This window comes from Ursus arctos, unplaced genomic scaffold (assembly GCF_023065955.2).
Source record: "Ursus arctos isolate Adak ecotype North America unplaced genomic scaffold, UrsArc2.0 scaffold_4, whole genome shotgun sequence".
Taxonomy (NCBI): domain Eukaryota; kingdom Metazoa; phylum Chordata; class Mammalia; order Carnivora; family Ursidae; genus Ursus; species Ursus arctos.
The window spans coordinates 27347229-27375103 of NW_026623056.1; the positions used below are offsets into that span (position 1 = coordinate 27347229).

The window sequence follows — 27875 nt, forward strand, 5'->3', positions numbered from 1 at the left end:
CCTCGCACACTCGCGGAGGGTTCTTGGCCTGGTGCGTGCGCACCCCTCGCCCCCGGCGGTCTATTTCCAAGGCACCTCATCGGTCTACGTGAGACAGGAAGTGACGCAAAGCCTGGGGGGGTTGGAAGAGGGTGGGGCCAAGCTATAAACAGCCGGTTGGGGGCGAACATCCCCCAGAGAGCGTCGGCTTCGGCCTGTGGCGGCTGTGGCGGTAGCGGCTGGAGGGGGTGTCTGTGTGAGTGACGCGCCGATGCTAGAATCCCAACGGCCCTCCCGGCCTCCCCTCAGCGGGCAGGGCGGGCCGAGCGGTGTCCGGTGCGGCCCCCTGGGTGCTGTCCAGCAGCGTCCGAGGGCCGCGGGGCGGCTGCGGCGACTTGGAGAGGGGCAGGCGGGGTGGAGCGGGCCCCGCGTGCGGGTCTGGAAGGGGCCGCGGCGGCTCGGGGAGCGGGCTGCAGGTGCAGCGAGGTGGAGCCGCTGTGCGGAGAAGGGCTGTTCTCTCTGCCTTTCTGCGCCCTCCGTCTCGGTCGCGGAGCGGCGAATGGTTTCTCCGTGAGGGTACTGAGGGCGAGATGAGGGGTACCCCACTGTCGCTCTGAGCCCCGCCATTCTGCTTCCGGTTCCTCAGGCCACCCGGATCCCTTGTCCTCACTAGCTCGTCCTTAAAAGATGCGGGACCTCGTGGGACAGCCCTAGGCCGCGGGCGCGGGAGTGCGAGCCACGCTGCCGCAGCGTAGACCTGCTGTGCTGGGAGCACGTGGCTGCTCTGGGAAGTGTCCGCAGGGAACCGCTGTCGGGGTGCGTGGGTGACCTTGAGCTTGCAGCCCTTCGCTCTCGGGGCCTACCCGGGCCCTAGTCTCACTGCTGAAAGGGACAGAGCTGTCCTCGAATCGGTTACGAGTGTGTGCTGGGAATCGGATGGGAGTTTCTGTACGCCGTGCGTTGGAGCTCTGGCACATCCTGATCTTCCAGCGTTGCCCCTGGCCTTGTGTGTGGGTTCTCAGTTTGACCCCAGGCAGAAGGGGTGAACGCCGCAGGCATTGACTGGAAGAATATTCTGATTGCTAGGCTCTCCTTGTTGTAAGGTGAGAGATGCAGAAATAAGACGTCTGCTTTGTGAAAGCGATGGTCTAGAGGCAAAGTAAAAGCTGTTTGGATTGGAATTGGCTTTTGCTTTCAGGAAATTAGCGATATGGCTAAAAGGCTGTGCTATATCGATATGCCTTAGAGGCCCATTGTATTACTGTTTCTAGTGGATGGCTTTCTAAGGTAGTAGTGGGTAGGGTGAGTAAGAAAATAATATTTTGTGACTTGACTCTTCGGTTAACATTTTTCCTCTGCTTCCAGCGACCTTGGGTAGACCAGGGAACTTAATTGCTTCTGCTTTCTTTTCTGGGAGGTGTGGTAAGAGGATTGAAGTAGGAAATAGCTGTTCTCTTACAGAAGTATTTGGATACCTGATACCTTTATTCTAGGCTTAGATACAAGTTGGAATACTAGATGCTGATTCAGTTGCGGCTGAGCTGGGGAATTTGACCTTATTGACAAAGACATTTAAGGTGATTTCCAGAAGTTTTCTACTGCAAAGCTATCTACGATACTTGTTGGCCCTGCTGGTTTTTTCTTCTTTTCCTCCTCCTCCTCCTCCCCCTCCTCCTCCCCCTCCTCCCCCTCCTCCTCCCCCTCTCCCCCCTCTTCTCAGTTTTGGATTATAATAAACTCAGTATACTTCACAAGAAGATCTCGAATTTTAAAAAATTTCTCAGTATGAAGTATTTTCCAAAATTTTACATATAGCATAGCACCCTTTAGCTTTTCTTTGATGGAATGTTGTTGTGAAGTTAGCCTGTGCTGAAGACGTTGGGTAGAGACAATTCCACTAACTCTGCCCTAAGTTGTGGCAGTTATTTGCCTCTGATAATGTACTTACCTAGAATGGAGCAAGGTTCCTGGTGAAACTTGAAGCAGACAACAGTAAGAGCTAGTTAAAAATGATCCTCGGAGGCGTTTGGAACCCTTCCCTGTGTGCTTCTGTGCGCTCTCTCAGACGAACACCGTACAGGTAGATGGCAGTGACCTCGAGTGGTCCTGCCCTTTGAAGTTGGGCAGTCTTTTTACAGAAAGCTCAATAGGAATGAAGATTCTCCTTGTTTTTCTCCACGGGCTTTTCATTTTTTTATTTTTAAAAAAGATTTATTTATTTATTGAGGGGGAGGGGCAGAGGGAGAGAATCTTCAAGCAGCCACCCCGCTGAGTGCTGAGCCTATCCCTGGCGCGGTCTCACCACCCATGAGATCATGACCTGAGCTGAAACTACGAGTCAGAGACGCTCAAGCGACTGAGCCACCCAGGCACCCCACAACCTTTTCATTTTAAACCCTTAAAGCTAGGAAAGGCCTTGACCATCTCTTTACAAGTCCTCCTGGGTGTACACAATTATATGTGTCCTGAGGGCTCTGCAGAAGTTTTGTAAATTCCTGTAACCTTTTCATTTTCACCTGCGAATGAATAGGGAAACAGTTTGCAAAACGGGTGTCCATAATCAATTGCTTAAGAACTTGGAGCCCTACCAGGTAACCTTTAAAGTTTTTCTGCCCCCCCCTTTTTTAAATTTTGTTTATTTATTTGAGAGAGAGTGAACACACACGAGTGGGGGCAGGGGCAGAGGAAGAGGGAGAAAGAGAAAGAAAGAATCTCAAGCCAACTCTTTCGCGGAGCTTGGAGATCCGCTGCTGGATGCCCATCGCAGCCCCACGACTCTGAGATCATGACCTTAGCCGAAACCAAGTGTCAGAGGCCCAACCGACTGAGCCCACCCAGGCGCCCCTAAAGTTTTTCTACTTTTTAAAATCTTACCTATTGATGCTTTTCCCAGTGATTCCAGGATAAACCAGAATAGTGGCAGGAATGGGAGAAGATTCCAGGTCCAAGGTTTTCATTATATTCTTTTTTATGTAATTTCCAAATGGTATGAAAAATGAACTTCATATACATTAAGCATTCCCCATACTGTTAAGAAATAAAATATCTTTACTCTTTGTTAATTTTCACTTGTAAATTCTTTTTTTTTTTTAAGATTTTATTTATTTACTTATTTGAGAGAGAGAGAGAGAGAGAGCACGCAGTAGCGAAAGAGCGAGAGAGCACAAGCCAGGGGAAGGGGGTAGAGAGAGAGGCCGACTCCCTGCTCGATGTGGGACTCCATCCCAGGACCCTGGGATCGAGATCTGAGCCTAAGGCAGGCTCTTAACCGACTGAGCCACCCAGGCACCCTTGTTCTTTGTGAATTCTATATCAAGTGTAGGGCAGGGAAATCAGAGAAGGCTTCATAAAGATGTTCCCTGAGCTGAGTCAGGAAGAAAGGAGTAGAAGAAGTTCAAAAACAAAAAAGGAACGTTAGTAGAGACAGGAGCTGGTTTCTGTCCCATTTTGGAGAAAGTAGAGGGCAGTGGTTATTAGGTAGCGAAGTTCTGTAGAACAGAAACTCAAAAACAAGTAGAGGAAATTCCTTTTATGTGAACTCCAAGGACTTGAAACTGTGGTCCATTTTCTAAATGGAAGTGGGCTTGTCAGTAATAACAAACAAGTGGCTTATTGTTATTTCAAGTAAAATCAAGTAGCAGCCTTGGGCGTCTTACACATAGGCGACGGTGTATTTTGGTACATGATCCCCCCACCCTTACCTTAGCTGTAGGTATTGTGTGCAGACTCCTGGTTTTGAGACACCCAAAGTAGCTTAAAACCTCAAGGTAGTTACTATATTTAAAAAAATTAAATGTAAATTAATGCCACATTTCCAGAAAGTAGGAATAAAACGATTTGAATTATAAAGAAGTTTAGGACTATAGCTAGTACCTTTGCCTACCTCCTGTCTTCCATCCCATGGCTCAATAAAGACATTTCAGATCCTCCTTCCATTTCATGTTTGAAACATGGCGGGGGGGGGGGAGGCTCTGTTTTGCTTACCTTAATTTTCATTATTAATGTGAGAAACTGAATAGGTTTTCCAGTTATCTGAGAGCACTAAATATATACAAGGTGCTAAAATGTATAATAATCAAGGTGATGTTTGGTTTGTCTCTTGTTATAGATTATCAGTAGTGGTGACATCTTGAAATTAGCCATATGAAAGTTGTTTGGCGTTTAGATGCTGTCTTTTAACATAACTACCTGTTTATAGACGGTTATAACTGGTATGGAAAGTTTCTCCCACGCTTTTAGAGCACATAAATTAGAGTGATTTCATTTGGAAGAAAATTTGTTAAGGGGTTCTTTTAAATACAGAGCTTTACTGTGTGTGAGGTCATTTTGAAAGAATGATTCAAATTTGTTATATACAAAACTTAAGGAATAACTTTTATAGATATCAGAATTATCGTGTTCTTCATAGATGAGGGGTTTAAATTATGAGGTTAAAATGGGAATTGCCTAGGTCACAGTTTTTTTCCTCTGACTGACTTGATTGCTTTTATGTTATAATCTTAATTTTGTGTCTGGGTATTGAAATAGAAATGACATACTGGTTTTCTCAGTAAAAAGTGTATTTAGATTTTAATTATACAAAATCATAGTTGCGTATTCTAATAATATCTTTGTTTCTGCAGACTTGCAATTGCTTAATCTCATCGTTATTTATTTAAATCCTTTACTTGGATCATTTATTTAAAAGTGTTGTCACTTTAGTCTCAAAATTAATTTAAAACTAGAGACCTTGAGGAATGGCTGGTTTAGATGACTATTAAACTTGAAAGCTGCTCTTTCCTAGAAAAGGGTGATTAAAATTGGTTCAGGGTGGAGTCTTCTAGTTCTGGTTTTAGTGATTGGGTTTGTACCGTTGTGGTGCAGTGATAGTGACAAACTTTTTGTACCAGATAGGGCAAGAGACTGTACTTCTAAGAAGATGATCTCTTGCTTCTTAGCTCTGGTCTTTAAAGTTTGGGGATTAAATTTTTGTTGTTGTTAATAGGTTTTGATAGGAGACTTTTCTAATGTCAGTAAATATAACATCTTTTACAGTCTGCTTATATCTCACAGTTTGGTTTGTGCCATGTGGATGTTAAATGTCCTGTAAGTGTAATCGTAGTATAGAAAAAGCCTTAAAATAGATAGTATGAACTAAGTGACCATTTTGTATATTTCAACATAATATTACTTTCAAACATCTAGATGCACTCAAACCAAATTAATTAGAAAGTCCAGATTTCAGTTAATATCTATGCTTTAACTCAACATAGGACTCTCTTGGTTACAGAGGTGTTTTTTACTTTTAAGGTGGTTGTCAGGGTGCCTGGCTGGCTCAGTCAGTTGGTAGAGCATGTGACTCTTGATCTTAGGGTTGTAAGTTCACACCCCACGTTGGATGTAGAGATTACTGGAAAATTAAAAAAAAAAAAAACACTTAAAAAAATAATAAGATGGTTGTCATTTATTTATTTTTAAATTTATTTATTTTAATTGATGTATCAATGTGTAGTTCCCATACAATATTATATTAGTTTTAGGCATACAGCATAATGATTCAGAGGTCAAAGGTTAAGATTAATTTCTTAAATTTCGGGAGATGAGAACACAATTTTTATAACCCAGTAACCCATTGAACTTCAGTTTTGGATTATCAGTTTTCAGCCTTGAACAAGACACTTAACATCTCAGATAATTGGCCTCTTTGTATACTGTGTTTTTGTTTTTTTGTCTATTCTTTTTGCATCAAAGCGCTATCAGGTCATTTGTAAGAACTGTTCATTTACTCAGAAGGATCAGGTTTTCACTCATTTTCATTGGAGATGCTTTGTTACTGGTCTTTGTAGCATGACCATGCTTGGCTTAATTCTACTTTAGTTGTTTGTTTGTTTTTTTAAGGTGCTAATCTATTGTGTTTTATCTTTATTCTTTTGATTACCAAATTCAGTTACTTAAATCTACTTAACTTGGGTGACATTCTAACTAATTTTCCCCACATATTTTTTAAGATTTATTTATTTATTTTGGGGGGTTGGGGAGGAGAATCTCAAGTAGACTCCCCACTGAGAATGGATCCCACCACGGGGCTTGATCCCATGGCTTGAGATCATGACCTGAGCTGAAACCAAGAGTCGGATGCTTTACCCAATGAGCCACCCAGGTGACCCCCCACATTTTTAATTTTGAAAAGTTTCAAGCCTGTAGAAAAAATTGAAATAGTAGTACAGTATATATCCATGTGCCCTTTACTCTGATTCACCAGTTATTAATAGTTGCCACATTTGCTTTATTTCTTATATACTTTTTAAAACTAACTGTTTGAAAGTAAGTTATAGAAGTTATGATGCAGGGCACCTGGGTGGCTCAGACGGTTAAGCGTCTGCCTTTGGCTCAGCTCATGATCTCAGGGTCCTGGGATTGAGTTCCCACATTGGGCTCCCTGCTCAGTGGGAAGCCTACTTCTCCCTCCCCCTCTACTGATCCCTCTGCTTGTGTGCTCTCTTTCTTTGTCAAATAAATAAAAGCTTAAGAAAATAAAAATAGAAGTTATGATACTTCATTCTTTTTTTAAGTTTATTTATTTTTTTTTAGTAATCTCTACACCCAACATAGGGCTTGAACTCAAAACCCTGAGATCAAGAGTCACATGCTCTTCTAGCTGAGCCAGCCAGGCTCCCTGATACTTCATTTTAAAAATCTTCAGCATTTATTTCCTAAGAACAAGAGCATTCTTCTCTAAAAACAGAATACCATTATCGCACTCTCCAAATCTAACATCGATACAGTAGTGTTATCGAGTATATAGTCTGTATTTAGATTTAATTCTCCCAACCATATCCTTTGTCCCTGTCCCCACCCCCACCCCACCCCACCTCAATTCAGGATCTAATCAAGGATTACATTAAATTTAGTTGTCCTATAAACCAAGTATCTTTGTTAAAGACCCTTTCTAGAAAGGTGATAATATATTTAAAAGTAAATTTGATGTATAATAATCTAGCATGATAATGAAAAGCCCACACTTTTCTGATACAGTGGTATCTATCTCATATTAATTTTCTGTTTTAATACTAGGCTCTTCTGCGTGGCAGCTCAGAATGATGGATCAAGCCAGATCAGCATTCTCTACCTTGGTAAGATATTTTAAGTTGTATTTCTTGTCACTGGTTTGTGAGAATATGAAATACACAAGAATGACTCTAACCCAGTAGGCATGAAGTAATATTCAAAGGTATCATAAAGAATTTGTTTATGTTGAGGTGGGGTCTTGAGATGTAACTGATCCCACAAAGGAGGGGTATATTCAGTCTTGAGTAGAGCGAACTTGGAAAATCCTGTAAAAATTTCCAGGGTATTTTTTGGGCGTGGTGGGAGGGGGATAGCCACGTAGATAAGAGGAACTGAAGAAAGACTGATGAAAATATATACCTATGTTAGTAGACATATATAACAGACACCCTAAATGAAAAGGCTGAATGAGATGAAGGCCAGTGTGTGGCCTAGCCCTCATCTGCCATGGATAGAACTGGGCATAGGGAAGAACGTTGCTTTGAAAGAGGAACTTCTTTTTCCTTAAGAATGTATAGCAAGTCCTAATAATGGCCCAGTAATAAGTACAGTACCTAACCAAACTTTCGTGAATGTTCCTCTTCCCTTTTTTCTCGTTCATAATGCTTTCTTTCTCTCTTTTTTTCAAATCTCAGTTTGGTGGAGAACCATTGTCCTATACCCGGTTTAGTCTGGCACGCCAAGTAGATGGTGATAACAGTCATGTGGAGATGAAACTAGCTGCAGATGAAGAAGAAAGTGTTGACAATAACGTGAGGGGTAATCGTGCCAGTGTCACAAAACCGAAAAGGTTTAATGGATTTATCTGCTATGGGACTATTGCCGTAATCGTCTTTTTCTTGATTGGTAAGAGTGGCCATTCACAACTTAAATGTCCGTTGTCACTGACTCTAGGAAGTCGGCTAATTCAGCCACGCAAACATTTATTTTGTACCTTTTTATGTGCCATTATGCTGGGCATTAGGAATACAATGATGACTAAGATTCTTGGCCTGCCTTGAGTTCAGCCTGTTGGGGGGAGAGAGACACATGAATCATTTCATTGTAATGTGCAAATGTTGTACTAGAAATACACACAGGATACTTGTAGCATAGAAGCTTGCCCTAAGGATTCAGTGAAGGCTTCTGGGAAGAAAAGTTACCTATATCTTAAAAAAGTAACCATTTGGGGACACGTGGCTGGCTCAATCAGTAGAGCATGTGACTCTTGATCTTGGGGTCATAAGTTCAAGCCCTATGTTGGGTGTAGAGATTACTTAAATAAATAAATAGGTAAATATTTAAAGTTATTGTGCATTTGACTCTTGAACAACATGGGCTTGAACTGTGTGGGTCCACTTATGTGCAGATTTTTTCTATAAATATATTGGAAAATTTTTTGGAGATTTATGACAATTTGAAAAAACTTACAAACCAACTTCGGAGCCTAGAAATACTGAAGAAGTTAAAAAAAGATAGGTATTGTTGTAAGAATGTACTGTATAACATATAAAATACAAAATGCTTGTTAATTGGTCGTTCATGTCATCATAAGGCTTCTGGTCAACAGTGGGCTATTAGTAGTTACAGTTTTGGAGAGTCAAAAGTTATATGTAGATTTTTTACTGTGTGTGGGGGTCTACACCCTAAACCCACCCCACACAGTGTTCAAGAGTCAACTGTATGATTTATTAGATTGAATGGTTTAAAATATACAGAACTGAGATTCATTATTTACTTTCAGACGGCTTACAATTTGAATAAACCTGTATTTTCAAGGCTTAGCTGAAAGTATTAACAGTTCCTGTAGGAATATATTATGAAGGAGATTCTTTGAACTCAGCTGTGAAACGTTTTACCCTTAGGATTTATGATTGGCTACTTGGGCTATTGTAAACGGGTAGAACCAAAAGCTGAATGTGAGAGACCATCAGGAACGGAGTCTCTGGGGATAGTGGGAACAGACCCTCCAGAAGCAGAAGAGTACGTACCTGAAACATCCAATCGCTTTTTTTGGACGGACCTCAAAACAATGTTGTCAAAGAGACTGAATACCACGGAGTTCGCCACCACCATCAGGTAAACTTGAGCTGCCTCACAGATTGAATCTCAGTCCCTGAACAAATACCGATCGCCCAGAGCAGTGCAACAAAACAAACGTGCCGGTCTGGAGGAGAGACTTCTCAGAATTAGGGGAGGCTTCCCGTGTTCAGCCGGCGGGTAGACCGTTAGTAAAGAATTCAAACTGTGTTGGACGGGGGAAAAGAACTTTTGTGAGGACACTCCTTTTTCTTCAAAAAATTCGTAGGTCTTTGATCTTTTTGTCACCTGGCTCTTTATAGCTTGTTGCTTGCTGACAGACTTTCTTCTGCTTTGATTTTTCACCTTAACCCCTTGTAAGTCACGTGGAGCTTTGCTACTGTCCACGAGGGCATCAGTAGCCTTCTTTATTCTTTAGATCAGGACTAACTTGAGTGCCCGACTTGGTAGAGAGCCTATTATGTCTTTTGTGTCTTTGATTTCTTCTGGTTCTCCTTAATCCATACGCTAAGAAGTGTCCTTAAGGTTTCTGTCCTTTGGTTTTTAAGATCTTCCTTAGACACTCACCTAACTCTGTGTAAATAATGTGTTCATCTTCTACCTATTAGGTTGGCTTCCTACAGTTCCAGTGGTACAATAATTCTCTTAGTTTTAGGTTAGGAATCTTGGCATTTTTACTTTATCTGGTGAATACTTTTGTGTATACTATATACCGGGCATTATAGAAAAAATGAGAGTGTACTTTACAAAAGAAAAAAATTTGTATGATCTCTATATATTTACAGTGAGGCATAGATCAGAACGAGGAGTAGTTTTGCTTTAAAGTAGGTGCAAATTCAAACTGTACTTCTTGAGTTCACCAACAGTAACACTATCTTTGATTTTGCTTACAACGGATCTCTTGGGAACTACTCCTTTCCCCTAAAACTACCCTGAGCAGGCACCCCCTTAGGACAGGGCTCCTGAAGGACCATTTTACTTTGGATAAAGAGGTTTTAACAAGCTGAAGACATGAATTCCTCAGATAATTTCGCCATTTTTTTCTAAGTTTGTCTTTAGTCAATCCAGAAATTTTGGGTCACAGTTAATTTATCTTAGCTATGATGAGTAGTTTTGAGATGTGCTTTTGAAATATTTGCTTGATATTTGATTTCATTGTTTATTTTAAATTAAATTTCAGTTCATTTAACAGTGACGGTTTTTCCTGTAGGCAGCTGAATGAAAATCCGTATGTTCCTCGTGAGGCGGGATCTCAAAAAGATGATAGCCTTGCTTTTTTCATTGAGAATCAATTCCGTACATATCCGCTTAGCAGAGCCTGGCATGACGAACACTTTGTTAAGATTCAGGTCAAAAGCAGGTATGTTGAAAGATGGTAACCTGACTTTATATAAGTAGCTATTTTCAGGTGTGCTAATACAGCAGAGACTTTCAAAATAAATAATGCAAGTCAAATGCTAAGTGTATTAAAGCCATTTCATTTTTTCCTCCAAGGTTGTCCTTAGCTTCAGCTTCACTTTAACTTAATCTTTTTTAGCAGTGCTCAGAACTCGGTGACCATAGTGGGTACGGACAGTGGCGTGGTATACCTGGTGGAGAGTCCTGAGGGTTACGTGGCCTACAGTAAGGCGGCGACAGTTACTGTAAGTAAGGCAAAACAGTGCATGAGACTTTTTCCTGTTGAATAGCTCAGAAACTCATTACTGTTACCTTTCTTAGGAATTTTGGTGTAAATTTACTTGTAAAATGTAACTGATCTCGAGATACTCTTGTTCTCAACCCTCCTGTGCCACAGTGAAAGTAAAATCCCAGGTTCTTATCTAGGACCGCAAGGCCCTGAGTCATCCTCCTGCTCTTTTCCTCCTCCAGTGTGCTCTGGCCGCCCCAGCTTCCCTGGTGTTCCTCAGGCTCTCAAACGCAGGCATGCTCCCACCTCAAAGCCTTTGTAAAACTTACCTTTCCTTCTGCCGGCCCCACCATGGCCTGTTCCTCATTTTGTGCAAGTTTCTTCTCCACCGTTACCTCTTTAGGGTAGTCTTCCTTGATTATCTTGTTAAAAATGGCCTTCCTCCAACAACTTCCCCTTATCCTGCTTTATTTTTCCTCACGGGACTTACATACCTGACGTTTGTTTCCACACTAGGAAGTAAGCTACAGGAAGGGCTAGAGATTGGCTTTATTCACTGCTATGTCACAGAGCCTTGGACAGTGCCTGACACATGGTGGTGTTTGCTGAATGAAAGTGTATATCAAGATGCCATGTGGGGACGGATAGAAGTAACCATCTTGGCTGGAGTCTAGTCTTAGCTTGAATCTTTAATGCTTGATCTTTTAAAATTTAGGCAAATATGGCCAAACTACTACAGAAATTAAAAAAACAGATCTATCTAGGTTTTTCAGGTGAAGAAAACATACGTTTGTATGTCAGGGGTGTATCTAGCGAATGCCTTCCAACCCAGATGCAGTCTTACCTGTGCCATATCACTTTCCCTGGCTACCTACAAGCTAGGGGTTTGGAGGTGGGTGGACTTCTGGCAAAGGACATTGAGGGTTTGGGGGCACCTGGGGGCACAGTAAGTTAAGCATCTACTTTTGGTTTCAGCTCAAGTCTTGATCTCAGCGTGGTGAGATTGAGCCCCGTGTGGGGCTCCACGCTAAGCACGGAGTCTGCTTGGCACACTCTCTCCCTCTCCCCCTCCTCCCACCCCCCTCTTTCTCTCTCTCTCAAGTTAATTAATTTTTTAAGAAAAAGATTTTATTTATTTATTTGACAGAGAGAGAGACAGCCAGCGAGAGAGGGAACACAAGCAGGGGGAGTGGGAGAGGAAGAAGCAGGTTTCCAGAGAAGCAGGGGGCCTGATGTGGGGCTCGATCCCAGGACCCCGGGATCACGCCCTGAGCCAAAGGCAGACGCTTAACAACTGAGCCACCCAGGCGCCCCATTAATTAATTAATTTTTTTAAAAAAGAACATTGGGTTTTAGTTCACCTGCAAGCTTTCTATATTTGGATATTTGGTTGTCAAAGTCAGTTTATAGCTCTGTTAATAGAATTTAGGGACATTATGAGACACCTTTTATAAACATCTAAAAGTTGATCTATGCCAGTCACTTTACTGTACTAGATAGTGTCAAACAATTTTCACACAGGTTTATTATCAGAACTTTCAGTTAAGACCCATTCCTATGTATGTCCTCAATTATCTAGCATTCCGATGTTAGGAACTTTATGTAATTGGTGCTGCCAGGGCTAGCCTACAGTATTTTTATTGGTATATGTCTCTTTTGTTTATCATATTCTGTTAGCTTTTCTCTCCCCCCAAAATATTGGAAGCAATGTAAAAGAGATTAAATGTCATTAGGTCAATACGAATTAGATTAAAGGCAGCATGTGATGATACGAGACGGGAACATAGGAGGCCAGAAGTCTTGATTCACTCCTGATAACTGTGACCAGTTTGACTAGAACTCTCTTGAAGCCTTTCTAGGCTTTGGCCTCCTTCTTTTTGTCTCTTTGTTTTCTCTCTTGGGTTTGATCTGTAAAACCATCCTGTCTCGGACTCTATGCCTGTTCTAATTACCATAATGCTCATGAACTCTGATGTCTTTATTCTAGGGTAGACTGGTCCATGCTAATTTTGGCACCAAAAAAGACTTTGAGAATTTAAACTCTCCTGTGAATGGATCTTTAGTGATTGTTAGAGCAGGCAAAATCACTTTTGCTGAAAAGGTGAGTATAAGTTATTCAATACATTGGTATCATACCGGTAGTTCTTCATTTAAGGGGTATTGATTTTTATACATTCTGAAAACTGTCAGTCTTTAACTCTCATACCTAATAATATAACTTATTAAAGTGTTCAACAAATTAAGTTCCAATGCTCTAAACTATAGGCACTTGTAAAACTATGGCATAGCCACTTTGTAGTATTCTGCAGTCCTTGCCTTTCAGTGAAAAAGAAGTAATCAGAAATGCTTAAGTGAAAGCAGTTTAAATTTAAAATAACAATATTCTTTTGTTTTATAGGATCATTAAATTATTGTTAAATAATTTTTTATGTATATATACAGAGTTCTATTATAACTATGTTTTATGAAAGGAAAATTAAGTCAAAGCTCCATAAGGCCTAGAATGGAATATAGCAAAAGACAATGGTTGTGTTGGATGGGTTTTTATTATTTCTCTTGTCTTTGAAACTCCTTGACGAGTTAAGGCAAGAATTTTGTCTCAACATATAAGCTATTTGAAACATTGGGGAGTTTCACTGCAGTCCTCTGTAACCCTTTGTCTTTTAGCATAAAGCCCAATACGTACTCTTCTACTTTTGTGTGACTGCATCTTCATTTTCTGATCTTTACATGTTTTCCTTTAGGTTGCAAATGCTCAAAGTTTCAATGCAAGTGGTGTCTTGATATACATGGACCAGTCTAGATTTCCCATTATTGACGCAGAGGTTCCAGTCTTTGGACATGTGAGTTTTTTTCTTAAGTAAATGAGTTTTTAGTTTCTACAAATTGTTGCCGGGTTCCATTTGCATTGGTAGAAGTTAACATGCCTTCCTTAAATGCTCCTTTTTTTCTGGGAGAGTCTAGCACTAACAAGAAGATGGGTTATGTGACGTTGAGACCTAGTTATTATTGCTAACAGAACCTTCTCAACAGTGTCTTGAATTGGGAATCTGGCGTATGCCGTATAAAAACGAGTCGCATCTTGTAGAGCCATTCAGGCTTTCAGGTGCTAAACTAAGTGTAGCCTGTACCCTCATACTGAATCTAAATCTCGTAAGGATTTCTTGAACAAATTCCTGACAGTGCATTACTCTTTTGTTTTACCAGGCTCACTTGGGAACAGGTGACCCGTACACACCTGGATTCCCTTCTTTCAATCACACTCAGTTCCCACCGTCTCAGTCGTCAGGATTGCCCAGCATTCCTGTCCAAACAATTTCCAGAGCTGCTGCAGAAAAGTTGTTTGAGTAAGTTCTTATTGGAAAGCTCTCTTATTTGAAAACTGATTTTATGATTAGAAAGGAATGATAATCATTTCGGTTAATTTGATAACATTTAAAACAATTGGCAGTAATTTTCCATATCTGGCATATTGTGGGGTGGAGAGCTATTAACTTGTAGATAAGCATGAATTTTTTCCTCCATAAAGTGATCTTAATAATTAGACATTGGATTTATAAACTCAGTGAGTCCTTGTTCAGTTTACCCAGTGAATTCCTTGTCTACTATTCCTGGCATAGCTTCTGCTTGAGGACTTCCTGAGGTAAAGCACTTTGTTGCCTCCGACAACCCATTCAATTATTGGAGTAGATGTGTTAGAATTCATGTTGAGCTGAAATCTTACTCCCTGTAACACCCATTAGTTCTAGATTTTCTTCTTAGCAACAGAACAATTCAAGTTTTCTAGTCCATAGATTGAATATCTTCAGTTCTCATGACAGTTTCCAGATGCTTTACAGTCATTAGTCCTGGCTGTCCTCCCTAATGTATTAGTATGCCTCTTTAATAATAGAACCCAGTCTGATTAGAGTACTTGTCATTAGTTTTTATCTTGATCTGGATATATTTCCCACCTGGTATTGGCAGAGGATGTAGATCTGGTGTCAGACACTTATGCGAGCATTTATTTGCTGTGTGACGTAGAACAAGTTACTCTAACCCCGCTGATCATGTTTCTTTGACTTAATTAGATATTTGAAATATATTCTACTTAAGAGGGTGATTGGGTCAAATGAAGAGCATCTACATGCAAGGATACCTGTATAATACTATGTGACTATTAATGCTATCTGCAAGGCATTTTTAATAGGTGATTTTTATCATTCTTACTACCACTTACAAGTCTTCCCTAACCTGTGAAGCCAGCTCCCTATCTTATCCTTTTGTAGTGGGGGGTGATAATGTTTTGACATACTTCTGTAAGTAGAGCAGTCATCGTTTGGATAATGTATGAGGAATTCGATAGGGGAAGATACCTAACTATCAGGAGCATGAAAATATTCTTTTATAACTGAGATAAGGATGGATACTGGTTAGTGGAGAACGTGAGGAAACATGGGACTATATTAATGGGCTTGGTAAGAACTTCATTCTGAGCCCATCTCGGTACCTACTTAAAATGTAAATTATAACTGCGTCTCTGGCAGAAAGGCACGTGTTAGATGAGGATAGGTAGAAAAATTTTTTTAAAGCATTAGTTATACTTGGAGGTAACTCATTTTCAAATGATTGCCTGCAGGTCAGAATAAGACACAGATCATTGGCCACCAAGGAGTAAATTTTGTATACATTTTCTTTATATCTCCTCTTAGCTTAGACCTTCCCCGTGCAGTAAGGAAGACTGATTTTGAAAGCCTGGGGAAAGCAACAGTAACTCTGAACTCTGATGTCTGTTTTCTTCTAGAAATATGGAAGGAGACTGTCCTTCTGCCTGGGAAATAGACTCCTCGTGCAGGCTGGAGACCTCCCGGAACAGGAACGTGAAGCTCACTGTGAACAATGTGCTGAAAGAGATAAGAATTTTTAACGTTTTTGGAGTTATTAAAGGTTTTGAAGAACCTGGTAAAGACCCTTGTTTTTGTTTTGTTTATTTGTTTGTTTGTGTTGTCCTAGTTCTTAAGAATGTGGCCGGAAGAGGGGCGTGCAGGAAGGCTGGCTTTGGCTGGGTTTTGTGGAGTGCTAACTCTTGTCTGTCCTGAAGCGAACTGTTTAGGTGTTAGTTTTATTGGGAGATAATAAGACTCTAGGAAATTAACTTGTCAAAAACTGGCCATTATGACTGGAAAATCTCCTTTGTGTTATTGAATAGATCAGCAGTAAGCACATTTCTTCTTAAAGGGGGCAGATAATAAACCTGGTGCAGGCAATCGGTTTCTGTTGTAACTACTGAACTCCGATGTTGCGGCATGAGAACAGCCATAAGTGATACGTACTAAATATGCATGTAGGCTGTGATTTATTACTGACCCTTTGAATAGGCCATCTATTTAAGTAGAATCTAATAGTCATATCATTTAGTAAGGAAAGCCCTTGGACTTTGGTTGCTTATTAAACAATTAGTGGGCACTAATAGGTAGTTGATGAGTAAACTTAATTGGTAATGTGGAAAGAGGAGCAATACTAATAAAAAGAGATTAGTATTGTCATGTGAATTTTTAATTCCCAGAGTCCTAAGTCGGGTATGAAATATCTTACCCTTAGAGCATATACTGCAGTTTTACCCTTTCTACTAACATGATTATTCTTGAGTTCACTATTAGAAAACAGTTTAAAAGTTGATTGTATAATGTCTTTTTTTCTTTCTTTCTTTCTTTTTTTTTTAAGATCGCTATGTTGTAGTAGGGGCTCAGAGGGATGCCTGGGGTCCTGGAGCTGCGAAGTCTAGCATAGGAACAGCTCTCCTTTTGGAGCTTGCCCAGATATTCTCTGATATGGTCTCAAAAGGTAGAGTACACATTTTGAGAACTTGAATCTATGTGCTATATAGTTCTAAATATTACGTGCTCTCTCACTTTTGCCTGTATTATGATGGTTCACTTATGCTGGACTTTGAGTTCTTAGGTACAAAGCAGATCATCTTTTGTTGGATCTGCCTTTAGCTCTGAAACAGCTTTCCATGCAGTGTCTTCATTGCACTAGGAATCAACTCCTTTGAGACACTAAAAAAGTGTTGTCCTGGACCCTAATTCTTACTTTGACATATTCAGAATGATATGGCAAATCTAGCATGGTCCCCTAAGGAATCTATTTTAAAGCAAGCAGTGGTATACCTCTGTATTAATTTTCTATAATTTTGTTATAAAGTCATAATATGTAATTTTATGTTATACTTAGAATACTAGATATGTTCCTATATATTTATAACATATACACACTTCCTTTCAAGCCTTTCTCCCTTGGTACTTGCCACTCCTCTACACACACACACACCCACACGCAAACCCCCATCACCTTCTTGAATCTTTGGGTCATAGGGTAAGTTGCAGTGCTTAACTTTCATGCAAAAGTACATAATACAGAAAAATACATACACAAGGAAAGGGGAGGAATGGAGGGCAATGGCACATATAGTCCCAAAAGGAGCTGTCATTAATGTAATTTCTCTGAAAACTCTTTCTTATAACTTAAATGTGTGGATTTTTATTCTATTTCATAACAGTTGTTTGTAAAGTAACCCAGTGTTTTAAGCGATCGATGTTTTCAGAGAAGATTGTTTTCAGAGAAGGTACACATTGTAGTCAAGTATTTCTTGGTCCAGAAGTTAAGGGGCTCAAAGAATGGAGTTGGAAAAAAGTGACTTCCTGTAAAAACTGGTCCCTACTATGTATTTGAAATCTTATTTGCAAATGATCTTTTATCCTGTTCTTTGTAGATTACTTTAAAATTTATTTTTATTCTTTTTGTTGTTGTTGTTGTTCTTTCACCTGGGGCCCCAAAAGGGAAAGAAATATTCTTGAATCTGCTGTCTTGAATTAGAAATTTGTGATTTCATCTTAAGTCAGTTGCCTACCTATAAGCTGTCCCAAGATAAAACTAACTTTTTGTTATCTTTTAGGTGGCTTTAGACCCAGCAGAAGCATTGTCTTTGCCAGCTGGAGTGCTGGAGACTTTGGAGCAATTGGTGCCACCGAATGGCTAGAGGTATTATTATCTGTACATCACCCATACCCAGGATAGGCAGCTGATCTTGTTTTGGCTTAATTTGTCCTCCAGAAACCATGCTCTTTTGGATTAGATTATAGTTGATCCTGAACAACATAGGTTTGAACTGTGCAGGTCCACTTACATGTGGATTTTTTTTTTTTTTTTAATAGATACAGTATAGTCCTCTAAATGTATTTTCTCTTTCTTACGATTTTCTTAGCATTTTCTTTTCTCTAGTTTATTTTATTGTAGGAATACAATATATAATACATATAATATACAAAATATGTGTTAATCAACTGTTTATGTTATTGGTAAAGCTTGCAGTCAACAATAAGCTATTCGTAGTTCAGTTTGGGGGGTCAAAAGTTATATGTGGATTTTCAGTTGCGTTGGGGGGGGGGCTCAGTGCCCCTAACCCCCACGTTAGGGAAGTCAACTGTATATCATTTTTGCCTTTGTATATTTAGTCTCAGTAGACTCTGAATTTAAAAAGATGTCCCTAATATTAGCTGCTCCGTGTGACAATTAGATTAATACATATTAGTACATTTGATATTTTTCCTTCTTTTCTAGGGATACCTTTCCTCCTTGCATTTAAAGGCTTTCACTTACATTAATCTGGATAAAGCTGTTCTTGGTAAGTATCCTTTTCATTAGCTGTTTATGAATTTATATAAATTATTTATAAAATGGAAGAAAGCTTTTTACAGCAACCCTCATTATTTTTTGCAATTTACATTGCCTGTTCCCTGATCACGGCTGACTTAGCTTTCTCTTCGTAGTCCATTAGATTATAGGATGGGAGCTGATTGCCTTTAATGCAGTGGTTCCCAGTGTGGCCCTCAGTTAGCAGCATTAGGATCACCTGGGAACCGTTAGCAATGTAAAATTTCAGATCTTTTGAGTCTGAAACTGGAACACAAGTCCAGCAGACTGTGTTTTAACAAGCACTCTGGGTGATTCTGATGCACTAAAGTCTGAGAGCCGTGAGTCTGGACTATTTTCTAGACCAGAAGGACCTAAACCGGACCGTATAGAATGGTACTTCTAGAGGCTAATTCACATCTAGCTACATGATGGCATCACGAATAGACATATTCTAAACTCTTCTAAAAGAGTTTGAATGTTATTAGAAGTACAGATGTAGCCAGTGAATGAACTGAGAACAGTAAAATATCTCACTGGAAAGAACAAGGAAGGAGCTAAAATTGACTAGATTTTTATTAGACTCGTCGTTATGGCTGTCTTACCTGTGCAGCAGAGTGTATGGAGCGTAGCAAGTGGACGGTAGCTAGCAGATGGCCGCCCTGATATGGGGAACTAGAAAGGCACCAAAACCACATCATTAACAATAACATACGCCGACTCAGGAGCTAGAGCTTTAGTTGAGTCAAATTAGGGTTAGCAGTTACGAAAGAAGTTGACTCTTAAATCACTTGTCTAGTGCTTGAAGAGGGTAGGTGTACTTGGCCTCTCATCTAGGTTATTGTCTTCCTTTTTTGTCGAGTACTTTTGGTTGTAGAAGTAACCATGTAAAAATTACTTGACTAGAGAAGGGGCAATGTTAAAATAATCTCTTTGCAGGTACCAAGAACTTCAAGGTTTCTGCCAGCCCACTGTTGTATTCGCTTATTGAGAAAACGATGAAAGATGTGAGTGTATACCTAATTATAAAATCTGTAACTTCATTTTTCAACTAATTTTACAGTAAGATGGAAAACGTTGAGGTTTAAACCAACATAAGTAACCAATTACAGGAATTTAGAATAAATTCTATAGCAGCATTATTTAAGCCCTGCTCTTGGCCTTTTTGCTCTGCCCATTGAACCATGTGAGCTGAGGGTAAACTACTTGTTTACTCTCCGTAAACATAAGGTGAGGGAGGCAGTATGTGAAAGGCTCTGATCTCAAAATAGACGCGGTCTATTTGGGAGTGCTGCAGGATTTCCTGAGGCCTAAGCTGTACTGTGGGTGCCCAGTGGGGGCTGTCTATAGAGTCAGAATGTTAAGGAAGCTTTAAATGAACTGGAGGTTGCACCTGGCTGGCTCAGTTGGTGGAACGTTGCAGCTCTTGATCTCGGGGTCGTGAGTTTGAGCCCCATGTTGGGTGTAGAGATTACTTAAAAATAAAGTCTTAAAAATTAAAAAAAAAATAAATGAACTTGAATATGCCTAATACATAAATAAGAAGGCCAGATGAAATATTCATTGGGTAAAGACAGGCATGCGAATGACCGTAGTTTTGCAATGGGGGAATAAGATTTGGCTAATGGGCTTAGAGGCCATATATATCGGAATGATTTTTTTGAAGATTTTATTTATTTACTTGAGAGAGCACAGAGGGAGAGGGAGAATCAGACTCCCTGCTGAGGACTCTGAGATCATAACCTGAGCCAAAGGCAGATGCTTAACCAGCTGAGCTACCCCAGGCACCCGCGGAATGATTAAAGATGGAGAGAACAAGGGTCAGAGAACTTGACCTTGATCCTATGGGAAACTAGGAATTGCTGTAGAGTCTCCAGCAAGGCAGTAATGTGTTTGCAGGTTAGGCTGCAGTAGTATAAAATGAGCTAGAAGGAGGGGCGCCTCGGTGGCACAGCGGTTAAGCGTCTGCCTTCGGCTCAGGGCGTGATCCCGGCGTTCTGGGATCGAGCCCCACATCAGGCTCCTCTGCTATGAGCCTGCTTCTTCCTCTCCCACTCCCCCTGCTTGTGTTCTCTCTCTCGCTGGCTGTCTCTATCGCTGTCGAATAAATAAATAAAATCTTTAAAAAAAAAAATGAGCTAGAAGGAAAAAAACCAGAAACAAGATAGTCCTATCATGAAGGCTAGAAAGGGCTTTTACAATTGGCTGAGCCACCTTTAAAATGATTAAAGGAGGAGAACATTTTTTTCTCGCTGTCACTGAAGACACTGTGACAGCATGAGTCTCGTAGGAATAACTTTAGAAATTTGAGATTGTTTTAACGGTCTCAAATTTTTTTCAAGAAGATACTATAAATTTTTTTAATAAATGTTGATAGATGTAAATATGTTTGTGACCAGCCTGAATAACTATGTTCTGAAAGATTCATTTTAGTGACAAATTAATTTTTTTTTTTTACAGGTGAAACATCCAGTTACTGGGCAGTCTCTTTATCGGGACAGCAACTGGATCAACAAAGTGTAAGTTGAGAAAAGAGAATGAACAGCTTCTAGAAAAGCAGAATCATCCAGTAGCACCTGCTATGTGAGGTAGAAATCTAAACCTAACCTTGCAGTGAGCTTACCTATACTTAGAGTCAGTTTAAGAATTTATTTGGGGATAGGGGTAAGGTTGCATGATAGCACAGTTTGCTCTTTAGAAAACTTTCTAGAGACACATTCTTGCTTTCCTTGCAGCGAGGAATTTTCTTTGGATAATGCTGCTTTCCCTTTCCTTGCGTACTCTGGAATCCCAGCGGTTTCTTTCTGTTTTTGTGAGGTAAGTCTGATGAAATCTAAAGTTATATCTTAGATCTTCTTTCATCAATTTTGAGACCTAGAGTGCTTAAAATGTTTTAAGAAGTTATCCACAAGCAGTTATTGCATGCTCCCTTATTATTAGTCTTAATGTAGAATTATTCTTAATTAACAGTTGAATTTATTTGCTAAAACGTCTTCAGTCGGGTATCATGAGTTTTAATAACAAGGCTACCTATTGTACAGTGCAGATATAGACTATTTCCGCCAAACAGAAGGTTCACCTGGACATTGCTGTTCTTGATACCTGTTAAGATAATGGTTCTAGACGTTTGTCTGGAGATGTTAATCTCTTAAACAGGAATTATGGGTAAAAGCACAAAACCCAAACAGATGTAAGGTTGTTGTGAGACAGAACTTTGAACTGACCAAGTTGTAGGAAAGCAAGGTTGGCTTGTTTCAGGAGCCAGTTAGAAGGCACTGAAGGCTACTCCGAGTAAACAGGGATGAAGGCGTCTGTGCTGAAGTTGGAAAGCCAGCCCTGTAGTGGGCTCTCCAAGGGATGGAGAGATCCTAGAGTTTTAGTCTCGGAGGTCAGGGTGGAAGCTGTTGATTTTGGCATCAAATTATCGATCCCACGGAGGCTAGGTCCTCACGTGACTTTTTATCACTGGATGTTTTGGCCTGGGACTAGGAGGGGAAAGGTCTGAAGAAAGAGAGCGATGTAAGATCTGGATTTGGAGAACATAGCTGGAACACTCTCGACCTGCTAGAGCAGCAATGTGGATGGCATTGAAATAGCTGGTCACAATATCCATTTAGTACATTAGGAAGAACTGAACGTCTGGTTCTAGGGTTGAGGGGATTTATGGATGATTTCTGTTGACCTCCAGAAGGTTTTTAAGAAACTTCCTACTGACTTCTTAGATGTCAAAAACCTAGCAGGTAATACAAAACTGTATAGTCTGAAAGTAAAGAATTGAGGTCGGATCAAAGGATTGTCAGTGAGATTGTCACTGAGGACAGTGGAAGGAAGTAGAGTTGAAGAAATAGTTACTTAAATTATCTAATGAAGGTAGAGAGAACTTCTTGTTAGAAAGGTAACATGTATGAATGGACTGCTGAATCATTAGAAAGAGGGTCAATTTTAGTCTAAATGTGACACTTTATATCAAAAGCACACTTCACGCATGCTGTCCGCTTTCCTTATTTAATGGGCCAAACTTCCCAGAGAGAGGAAAATAAGGATACAACCTCAAGAAATTTGGTTAGACTTCTGTTCAGGGTATATGATGCAATAGAACAGGGATTCTGTAGGACCGAGAAGAAAGCAGTCATTCTAGGAGTAGGTTAGGTTCAGAGGAAGTCGCAAAAGGGGTACCAAAGTAGCGGATGGGAGATAAAATTGGAGTAGGAATACATTAGAAGCAAGGTAAGAATTGCAACTGCTATTACCTTGATAGTAAAACTAAGGTGTGGCTCCTACTCTTAGGACCCCCTGTGAGTACATTCACCCAACTTTGTGTTTCAGGATACAGATTATCCTTATTTGGGTACTACCATGGATAACTATGAGAACCTGAAACGGAAAATTCCTCAGTTGAACCAAATGGCACGTGGAGCAGCAGAAGTAGCCGGTCAGCTTATAATGAAACTTACCTACGATTTTGAATTGAGCCTCAACTATGAGATGTATAATGACAAAATACTTTCATTTGTGAGGGATATGAACCGATTCAGAGCAGACATAAAGGTGAGCACTAATTAAAATCAGGTTCTCATGGCTGAAATATCAGTTTCAAGAATGGTATTTCGCTGTTCCTGAGGAGGGATATGATTGGTAGCTGAAGTGAACTAATGTATAATTTTTTGTAGAATTTGTAACTCATTTGAAAGGAAAGGTGAGAGGTGCTGTGGGTTATAAATCTAGAATATACCACAGTAAGTATTTTAGAATCTAATTAGCTAAGGTATGTTACGTTTGTGTAATTCCAGGTAACCTGTAAAGAGGACCCAGAGAATATAAAGATCTCAACCATGACTGGGGACCTATGAGTCTGGGCTTATATCGGATATGCCTTTCAGGGATGTCATGGATGGAGAGAGAACCTGGCCAGTAGTTACAGTCTTACTTAGTGTTGATGCTGTGCGCCTAGTATGCAAATGCTTGATAAAATCAAATTAATAGTAGTGTGTGGTTTCCAACTGGTTTTATGGTACTAGAAGTCAACTTAACAGATCCCTTACAGGAAGTAAATCACTGATAAATCTTAATGATTATGGCTTTCTTGAAACTAATTACAACTGACCAGAAAATGGGACTTATGAGAAAAATCACAGGTTGTGGAGTTCATTGAGCCAAAATGGTTAAAATTTTCCCCCATCGGCAAATTGGCCTGGAAACTATACAGCACAGTATTACATAATAAGTAAATTGTGTTAAATTTCTCGATGAGGACGCCTTCCTTGGGAGACTAAGAATGGATAACTGTGCCATCTGCTGGGCTCAGATACGAGTGTACGTCCTGGGCAAGGTGCCTAAGTCTAGCATTCTCTGCCCGCGAATCACCCCCTTTTATCAGAACCGTCTCAGTAGCTACCACTAAATTAGAAAGGTATGTAGAATAACATCCTTAGAAATAGAACGTCTAATAAGGAGTTTCGTGTCTTTCTGCTTCAGGAGATGGGTCTGAATCTACAGTGGCTGTATTCTGCTCGTGGAGACTTTTTCCGTGCCACCTCCAGACTCACAACAGATTATAAGAATGCGGAGAGGACGAACAGATTTGTCATGAGGGAAATCAATGACCGTATCATGAAAGTAAGTAAATGTCTAAAAAAGGAAGAACTAAAGTATGTTAATTTTTCATTGGTAAATCTTGCATATCTAAAAAGTAGAGTAGTGATTCCAGGAGCCTAGAATCCTTTGCTGCTTTAGAATTGAGCACAGATTTTTAGCTCTTATTGGCAAGACCTAGAACTGACATATCTGAACTGGAAATACAAAAGGCATTTAACCTGGTATTAACATTTTAGGTTTTAAAAACATTTGTAGGAAGGGATCATTAATGATTTTTAGCTATCATTTTCTCTGTATTCCTGTTCTCTAATTCAGCCCTTAACTGCTTTTATCTCAGTCTGCTTGGAAAAGGCAGAAGACTTGATTACAGCGGGAAGTTGTAAATCTTCTGTGTGTATGCTGGAACTAAAAAACCCAATACACTGAGTTGTACAAATGCACTTTTACAAAGGAATTGACAGTTTACTTTATAATTTTAATGTTAGAAGATTAGTAGCCTGCTTCTCCGTGTTCTTAAATTTGGGGGATTTTAACATTTAAAGTGAGAGAATGACAGTTTTACTACATCAGGTCCTCCCCTGACAGCGAAAGTCCCAGCGCTCTGTAAGTTCTCTTGTATGTTTTTCTTTTTGTAGGTGGAATATCACTTCCTCTCACCCTACGTGTCTCCGAGAGAGTCTCCTTTCCGACATATCTTTTGGGGCTCTGGCTCTCACACTCTGTCAGCTTTACTAGAGCATCTGAAGCTGCGTCAGGAAAATAACAGTGCTTTTAACGAAACACTGTTGAGAAACCAGTTGGCTCTAGCAACTTGGACTATTCAAGGAGCAGCAAATGCCCTCTCTGGTGACATATGGGACATTGACAATGAGCTTTAAATGTGGTGCCCGTAACTTCTACAAGAACATCAGGGTAGTGTGATTTCTAGACTTGTGCTGGTTGTGCTAAATTTTTAGTAGGGCTACAAAACCTAATATTGTTAAAATTCTACCCAACCACCTTGGTACTCCTAGATGTCTTTAGGCAGCAGCTTTTAATACAGGGTAGGTACCTGCACTTCAAGTTAAAGTGAATAACCACTTAAAAATGTTCACGATAGAATCTTTTCTCTGATCATCTCTAAAATTTTAAATGCTTTCTACGGTAACTGCCTCTTTCTTGTTACAGTTATGAAGAAGTCAGAACCAGTTACATGAAGTATTGCTCTAAATCCTAAGGACGTGAACTGGTATCTTCTAAGGGGGAGGGGAGGGTGGTATCTGCCGAAGGTTGAAAGCGGTAGCTTGGTGCGATCCTCTCCCTTCATTTGATGCTGGATAGGAGATACCAGGTTGTCAGACCTCATTCTCCATATGAGATATATGCCTTCTTTACGGATTTAGCTGGTTTCCACATCCCTGAATGAAACAGTTAACTTTCAGAAGAGATGGGACTTGCCCATGAGGTCTGAAACAGAGGTCCTTCAGCTGGACAAAATGAACTTCAAGTGTTTATCACAGGAGTAAGGCCTTAAAGTGTTAACCTCAAGGTTATTTATGAAAAGAGGAGACCAGAAGCCAAAGACCTGTATTTTCTTTTCATCCGCCCCTCCCCCGTAAGCCTTTGTTTATTAGTTTTTTGTCGTTAGTGTGTTTCCCAAAGTATTTTGAAAGAGAACCAGCTTCAGGTGTTTAATTTCAAACTCAGTTTGTCAGACGTTAAAGAACACACTGCCAAATTTTGGCCAAAGTGTTAATTTTTTGGAAAAGCTTTCTATCATTTTGGCACTGAGATATTTATTGTTTATTTATCAGTGACAGAGTTCACTATAAATGGTGTTTTTTTTATAGAAGATAATTATCGGAAGCAGTGCCTTCCATAATTATGACAGTTATACTGTCGTTTTTTTTTAATAAAAGCAGCATCTGCTAATAAAACCCAACAGATACTGGAAGTTTTGCATTTATGGCCGACACTCGAGGGTTTAGAAAACAGCCACAAGCCAAATAAAATTTTAAAGCTGAATATCGGTGAAGAATTCCGTTTAATTAGGGGTTGCTAATCAAGTTAGACTTCCGTTCAGCCAAGCAGATAAAAATAGCAGTTTTCCTAAAGGGAAAGAATGGTGACCAAGTTATAAATCAATGTCACTTAAAGGCTGTGTAGTGCTCATATGTGTGAAATTTTACAGCTCAATTTATCCAAGGTGTAATTTTAATTCGAATTTTGCAAAATTTCCAGTACCTTTGTCACAAACCTAACTCACATTATCGGGAGCAGTGTCTTCCATAATGTATAAAGAACAAGGTAGTTTTTGCCTACCACGGTGTCTATATCGGAGACAGTGATCTCCATATGTTACACTAAGGGTGTACGTAATTATCGGGAACAGTGTTTCCCATAATTTTCTTCATGCAATGACATCTTCAAAGCTTGAAGATCGTTAGTATCTAACATGTATTCCCAGCTCCCTATGATTCTCTTTTAGTTCTAGTTGCAGAAACATTTTATGGTCATTAAGCATTTGGTGGGTGAATTCAACCACTAGAAAATAAAATTACTTCCTTCAAGATTCTTTGTTTCTAAACCTAATGTAGTATTTCGTCGTATTTGTGGTTTCTCCAGGTCTTCTGTTTAGCGGGATAGTAGTATACATTTATAATGTTTGCCGTTGACAAATGAATTTAACTTTATCCCCTTATTTGCATGTTCTCTCCTGTAAACTTAGTTCATACAAGTTTGAATCCAGAATCGACCTTTTAGCTTAAATCAGGGGAAACTTGCCTAGGAGGCTCGGGGGGAGGGGGGAGTGAAAGGTGTAGGGAAGTGAAACTTACAAAAGGATCTTTGATCATGTCTGCCTACCTGTTAGTATGTGGTGGTTTTCAGTAAACTATAGATGTGAACAAATAAGTTTGAAGCTACATGAGTAAAGACTTTATTTTCTAGCCAGCCATCATTATAAACCTGATAATCAGCTGTTTGTCATAGGGCAGTTCACCCTAAGAAATCGTCACCTAAGAAAAAGGCCATAGGGTCTCCTAAGGTTCTTAAACGTAGCGTCACGGGCCTAAGGTAATCTAGATCTAGGTGATTACAGCCTCACTGAATTGCTTCGCTGCTCACAGTCTGTTCAGTCTTCACCGCATTTTCTCTTGAGCTGGTATTTAGTGTAGCCGAGTGAAAAGGTCATAGCTGGGATTCCTGGTTTGGGTATCACGCTTTATCATACTTTAATGAAAGCTCAGTAACTTCAAGACATAATATGAATAATGGGCATCCATTTACAGCAGTAAATCTCTTCAAAAACCTCTTTTCTATGGTGAGGATTCAGTTATTTCTAATCAAAAAAGCCAGTAAGTGGTAAGAGGCTTAGTATTCCTGAATGAAATGTGTATCTGACTAGCAGTAACCTGCTGGACTTCAGATTTTTTCTGGTCATAGATAGCAAGTGCATTCTGAAGGTAAAGGATAAAAGAAGTGAGCTCTGTCATGACTCACTGTTCCAGAACTTGCATGACCTTCACTGTGTTTCCTCTTTGAATGTTCTTGAAATTTCGGTAGGCTAAACGTGGCTTATTAGACTTGCCAACCTACTGCTCATCTGTAGCTTTGTAAACAAGTGTTATGCCCTTAAAATTGTGTCCAAGCTGGTATGTGCAACAGTGTGGAAATTCCTTATCTGATTTAATAAAATGCTTGAACACCGAGTTGTCATTTTTTAAAATAGATTTTATTTTTTTGGAGCAGTTTTGGGTTCATAGCAAAATTGAGCAGAAAGTATGAGGTTCCCATATACTCTCTGCCTACACACCCCCGGCCCAGCTTCCCCCGCGATCAACATCCCCCACCAGAGTAGGACACAAGTTACAACTGATGAATATACATGGACACATCATTATTGCCCAAAGCCCATAGTTTACATTAAAGTTTACTTTCAGCATTGTCTATTCTGTAA

General features: G+C 39.9%; 1 protein-coding gene across 5 annotated transcripts; it reads left to right on the top strand.

The window, feature by feature from the left end:
- On the top strand, positions 1-27627 carry TFRC (transferrin receptor). Of its 5 annotated transcripts, none has more exons than XM_026495663.4 (19): positions 1-235; positions 7033-7091; positions 7662-7872; positions 8871-9084; positions 10256-10405; positions 10583-10688; positions 12660-12773; positions 13417-13515; positions 13880-14019; positions 15456-15613; positions 16376-16495; positions 17607-17692; positions 18272-18335; positions 19283-19350; positions 20804-20862; positions 21079-21160; positions 22670-22891; positions 23819-23959; positions 24574-27627. In XM_026495663.4, the coding sequence occupies exons 2-19, from the start codon at positions 7056-7058 to the stop codon at positions 24814-24816; spliced, it is 2313 nt and encodes a 770-aa protein (XP_026351448.1). In that variant the 5' UTR covers positions 1-235; positions 7033-7055; the 3' UTR covers positions 24817-27627. The 5 variants fall into 5 exon arrangements, with proteins under 5 accessions (XP_026351448.1, XP_026351441.1, XP_057162542.1 ...); XM_026495656.4 differs by having other exon boundaries at positions 12-235; positions 10586-10688; XM_057306559.1 differs by lacking the exon at positions 1-235 and adding an exon at positions 511-795.
- The last annotated feature ends 248 nt before the right edge of the window (positions 27628-27875 follow it).